Source organism: Coregonus clupeaformis, chromosome 1 (genome assembly GCF_020615455.1).
Source record: "Coregonus clupeaformis isolate EN_2021a chromosome 1, ASM2061545v1, whole genome shotgun sequence".
Lineage (NCBI taxonomy): Eukaryota > Metazoa > Chordata > Actinopteri > Salmoniformes > Salmonidae > Coregonus > Coregonus clupeaformis.
The window spans coordinates 43,178,914-43,184,913 of record NC_059192.1 but is presented as its reverse complement, the minus strand read 5'-3'; the positions used below and the strand labels follow the sequence as shown (position 1 = coordinate 43,184,913).

General features: G+C 46.0%; 1 protein-coding gene across 1 annotated transcript in view; it reads left to right on the top strand.

The window, feature by feature from the left end:
• Nucleotides 1–4,289: 4,289 nt before the first annotated feature.
• Nucleotides 4,290–6,000, top strand: part of LOC121569078 (regulator of microtubule dynamics protein 2-like) — a 140,570-nt gene continuing 138,859 nt past the window's right edge. Inside the window, exon 1 of the mRNA XM_041879716.2 lies at nt 4,290–4,436. Coding sequence (XP_041735650.1) covers nt 4,407–4,436 — 30 coding nt within the window. The 5' untranslated portion in view covers nt 4,290–4,406. The remainder of the gene's footprint in view (nt 4,437–6,000) is intronic.

Genomic DNA, 6,000 nt, shown 5'->3' with positions numbered 1-6,000 from the left:
GCTGGACACTGCGGTGGAGATGTATCTGTGCGTAATGCCTGCTCTATATCCACGTCCATCGCCCATACTACCGGCGCCACAATGCAGGAGGTCGGGAGTATGGGGGTGTTGTCTCTGGGCCTCTCCTCTGTGTCATACAGCCGGGATAGTGCGTCTGCCTTCACGTTCTTCGTAACCAGAATGTATGACAGTGTAAAATCAAACCAGGTGAAGAATAGGGCCCACCTGGCCTGGCGAGGATTCAGCCTCCTCGCTGCCCGGATGTACTCCAGGTTACGGTGGTCCGTCCAGACGAGGAAAGGGTGTTTCGCCCCTTCGAGCCAATGCCTCCACACGGTCAAAGCTCAGACAACAGCCAACAGCTCAAAATCACCAACGTCGTAGTTCTGCTCCGCCGGGCTGAGCTTCTTGGAGAAGAAGGCACAGGGGCGGAGCTTGGGTGGTGTGCCCGAGCGTTGGGACAGGACAGCACCTATCCCTACCTCGGACGCATCCACCTCCACTACGAACGGTAGTGATGGATCGGGGTGGGCCAGTACCGGAGCTGAGGTGAACAGACCCCGCAGTGTCCTGAAGGCCAGGTCAGCCTCAGCAGACCAGCGGAGCCGGGATGGCCCATCCTTCAACAGGGATGTAATGGGAGCTGCAACCTTGCCAAAGCCCCGGATAAACCTCCGATAGTAGTTGGCAAAGCCAAGGAACGCTGCACCTCCTTAACCGTGGTTGGAGTCGGCCAATTACTCACGGCTGAAATGCGATCTCCCTCCATCTCCACACCTGAGGTGGTAATGCGGTATCCGAGGAAGGAGACGGACTGCTGGAAAAACATACACTTCTCTGCCTTAGCATAGAGGTCATTTTCCAACAGTCGGGCCAGCACTTTGAGAACCAGGGACACATGCTCGGTGCGAGTAGTGGAATACACCATTATGTCATTGATGTAGACCCCCACACCATAACCAAGCATGTCCCGAAACACCTCATTCACAAAGGACTGGAAGACGGATGGAGCATTCATCAAACCGTAGGGCATCACCAGGTATTCATAATGCCCCATGGTTGTGCTGAATGCTGTCTTCCACTCACCCCCCTCTCGGACACGCACCAGGTTGTATGCACTCCTGAGATCTAGCTTAGTGAAGAAGCGCGCCCCATGCATTGACTCAATCACTGAAGGAATGAGGGGGAGAGGATAACTAAATCTAATCGTCTCCTTGTTCAGTGATCGATAATCAATGCACGGGCGCAGACCGCCGTCTTTCTTCTTCACAAAGAAGAAACTCGAGGAGGCGGGTGAAGTGGATGGACTTATATACCCCTGGCCCAGGGACTCTGAGACGTATGTTTCCATAGCCTCAGTTTCAGCCTGCGACAGGGGGTACACATGACTCCTGGGAGGTGCAGTGTCTACTCAAAGGTTTATCGCGCAATCCCCCGTCTGATGAGGTGGTAATTTAGTTGCACGCGTTTTCAAAGAGGTATTCGGGGGGAATGCGCACGGTGGAGGTACCGTCTGGACTTTCCACCATTGTTGCACCAACGGAAACATCTAGACACCTACCCTGACACTCTCGCGACCACCCTGTGCGGCCATGAGAAGGTGGGTTTGTGGAGTGTTAGCCAAGGGATACCTAATACCACAGGGAAATCAGGAGACTCAATAATAAAAAAAAATACCTGCTCATAATGTGTCTCCTGGGTGATCATGGTGACTGGTATAGTGACTTCCGTAACAAACCCGGACCCTAATGGTCGACTATTGAGTGCTCTGATGGGGACTGGAATGGATAGGGGAACCAATTAAATGCATTAACGGCGTGCCCTGTCCATAAAGTTCCCAGCTGCGCCTGAATCGACTAGCGCCTTCCACTGGGGAACTACCATGTGATCGGGAAAGTGGATAGGTAGGGTACAGTGTGCAGCAGAGGGCTCTGAACAAGTGTGGCCTGCCGCCTCCAGGCCCAAAAGAAAGTTGACTACGACGTGTGGTGTACTGTCCCTTCGTGCCACCAGAGTGGTACTGACGCTGTCCTCCTCCGCTCTCTCGGCCGGCGTCTCCACCCAGCTCCATCGGCTCGGGATCCGAGTCATCCGGGGTGGAAACGGGCAGACCCCTACCAGGACGTCCTCTGGCTGCCAGCAGGTTGTCCAAACGAATGGCCATGTCCACCAGTTTATTAAAGGACAACATGGTGTCCCGGCAGGCTAGCTTCCGTCGGACGTCCTTCCGCAGATGGCACCGGAAATGGTCGATCAGGGCCCGCTCGTTCCACCCGGACCCCGCTGCCAGCGTCCGAAACTCCAACGCGAAGTCCTGCACGGTCCTCGTCCCCTGCCTCAGGTGGACGAGCCGCTCGCCCGCCTCTCGACCCTTCGGGTATACACGGAATAATTAGGGGATAGGATCCAGGTGTGTGAGATTGACAAGACAAGACAATTGTGATGATGATTGGGGCGGCAGTGGTTAGTAAGCCGGTGATGACGAACGCCGAAGCCTGCCTGAACAAGGAGGGGAGGCAGCCTCGGCCGAAGTCGTGACTCTTCCTTTTTTTCACTCTGTCATTTAGGTTAGTATTGTAGAGGAACTACAATGATGTTGATCCATCCTCAGTTTTCTCCTATCACAGCCATTAAAGGGGTGTTTTCCAAGTTGATCAATAACATAAAACATGCATGGCCTAAGCGTGACAGTTTTTCTTGATTATAGAAGTTCAGCTATAGGCTTCATTTAACCTATATTTTGAACAGGCTTCATTGAATCTATATTTTAAATGTACTTAATCCTGTAAAAATGCTATGCTCATTAAGATAATTACACTGATTTGTCAATGGATTCAGAGACTGATCTCATTGACTGTTCTCAAGGTGAGGTCTGGTATTCAACCTAGCCAGTTAACACAGAGGTACACAGGGGTTGTTGTTCATCATTGTAAGTTCAAACACCACATGGCCCCTTGTATGCCCTATTATGGTAGCCTATGAGAAAATAGTTATTTGAGATATCTGGGGTTAACAATATCCAGCAAATGCAAAGAGCAGACAGCAAAATATAAAAACATTCAATATCAGAGAGATAGCCTACTCCCAATGATGACCTAGCCCAAAGGCTGGGAGACGGCGATATTAAGTTGTTTAATCTTACCGTCCAAAGGGAACGTATGCAGCTGGCTATACACTTGTATCCCCCATGGACCAAAGAAAGTATGCATATTTTCCCAATTTCTTACCATTACATCGATTTAAGGAGGAAATCGACACCTTTGCAGCCTGAATGGAGAATGTGTTATGTATGAATCGGTCCACGGGGGATACGAGTGCCGGTTGCATACATTCCCTTTGGGCTAATCAATAACATTTTTATTACAGAATTGGTGCCTGCTGTACTCACTTCAAATATGTCTGAGTTGTAGATGTACAGATAGTAGGGTTTTCAGTTAGTTACCCTGTTCCACTGCAAATAACATAATCATCCTGTAGTGACTTATTTACCATTTTAATATAGCCACTGCCCAAGCCTGAAGCAGGGTTGTTTCCAACGCATACAGTCAACATTAAAAGTTCCCAAATGTCAAAAAGCACTCAAGGAGATCCAGGGATATGTTGCAACAAAAAATTTGATTTATTTTCCTTTAGATCTAACAAAAAAGTATTATCCAATCAACTTAAAGCATACTGTATGTTTTTTGTGTTCTACTGTATACAATATGGCTAACCTGCTCTAACACATCCAAAGCAGGGATTGGCAACTTTGTTTGAGGTGGGAGCCACAACAAATCTGAAATCATCATGAGGGGCCACAGTGGCAAAGTATTTTAGTGACTCCCACCCCCTCCCTTGACAGTGGAGAGGCTTTTTTCCATATTTTTGGGGGTGCAATTTAAAAACAATTGCCATGGGGCATAGAGAAAATGTTGCCGTTTTAAAGCACGTTTGCTGCAATTCTACACATTTTGGCATGGGGGCGGAGGAAAGATTTTGAAATTGTATCTCATTTCATATAATTCTACTCATTTTGCCATAGGATGGAGAGAAATGTTTGCATTGCTAGTAAAAAAACACTCCCCCCCACACACACACACACACACACACACACACACTAGGGGGATAACACTAAAGGACCCTAGTCTAAATTGGTTTGTTTAGATCACTTTTTGTGTAGTGGAATAGTTTAGTGATCTCTAACCTTTGGCCAAAATTGTGAAAGGAAGATCAATTATTAACATTTTGTTTAACTGTGAGTTTATAAAGGAGCACCTTTCTCAGATTTGTCTTTGGAGTTTTCAGAGCTTTCTGCCATAAAATAGGTCCACATTGGCAATTACAACACAACAATAAAAAATACAAATAAATAAAACAAACGTTGGGATGAATGAAGTTTAGAGGCGATCAGCAGAAATGCTTGAAGGATGCTGTTAAAATACAAAGGATGGAGACTGGTGAGCACTAAAGTTTTCATTAGTTGCTTTGAGCTAGATGTTTTTGGTAACACTTTAATATTACAGTGAAATTATTACACTGTATTTATTCCTGTAAGTGCATTATAACAAGTATTGTATTTACTCATTGTTACTTACACTGTAATGTAAAGTCACTGTATGTGTGTACACTACTTTAACTTAATTACTGTGTCATTAATTACTGTGGTCCTCTGTAGCTCAGCTGGTAGAGCACAGCGCTTGTAACGCCAAGGTAGTGGGTTCGATCCCCGGGACCACCCATACACAAAAAAAATGTATGCACGCATGACTGTAAGTCGCTTTGGATAAAAGCGTCTGCTAAATGGCATATTATTATTATTATTAACATTGTACCATGTTTTTTCTTAGTAAATGGCTGGTCATTTTTGCGCTGTAAAATATAGGGTTTCAGCTACGGCCCTTAGAGAACCTTTGACAGAATGCTTTTGTTTACGTCATATTTCATTGGATGAAGTTTTAGATTCCGTCCACACCCCAGTCATTGGACACCATCCAACCAAACGGACAGTAGTTAGAGAGGAACAGCAAAGAGGATGATGGCCACCACACAGTAAACAAATAATGGAGAAAAATGATTAGTGGGGCTTACGTTTCCCATCAAGGCACTCTTGAAGAACGAACAAAGGAACTTCTTCATTTAAACCTCAAACTAAAAACATTTTAGTGATCCCCCTCTTGACAGCAGAGAAACATAATTTCGGGCAATTCTACACATTTTGCAATGGGGCATAGAGAAAATGTTGCAGTTTTAAAGGATGTTTGCTGCAATTCTACACATTTTGCCATGGGGCGGAGAGGCAAATTTGCAGTTTTATAGCAAATTACCTGCAATTCTACACATTTTGCCATAGGGTGGAGAGAAATGTTTGCAGTTTTTAATATGATATCTGCGTGAGAGTGACTAACAAAATCAAAGGGGGACCCCCGGTTGGTAATTCAACCATGATTAGGCCTACTAAAAGTATAGATAGCTGGCTGCTAGACTAATTTACCAATCTAAAAGATTTTAGCTGACATGGACTAATTGAGTGACTATCAGTGACTGACATACAGTAACAAGAAAAAACATCTGATGCACAACAGAATTTCAAAATTGCACCTTGTGTATTCTATTATTTTAACTTGCAACAGTAAGTTGAGACCCAGACTGCATTTCTTATTTTATTTATCCAAGGGCCTTCAAAAGGGGGGTCGCGGGCCGCCATTGCCCATCCCTAATCCAAAGGAATCAACTGCTTGTCCATATCATCTCTACCTTTATCGGTAACGCTGACACACAATCACTGGTGTTGAGGTCGGAACGTTTCGACGGTGTATCAACCTCTCCTGATAAGATGGAATGTTTTGATTGTTGCACAGAGAGATAACTTGTCAAGCCGGTGTCAGTGCCGGATCTGACTGCCTACCGATTCTGACTGACCGTCGCGCCGATCTGTGTCACAAACAAACATTTTGGAAGCTGATTCGCCGATTCTCTCCCATAACTCCGCCCCATAGTTACCGTTGCGACGACCAGTCAACA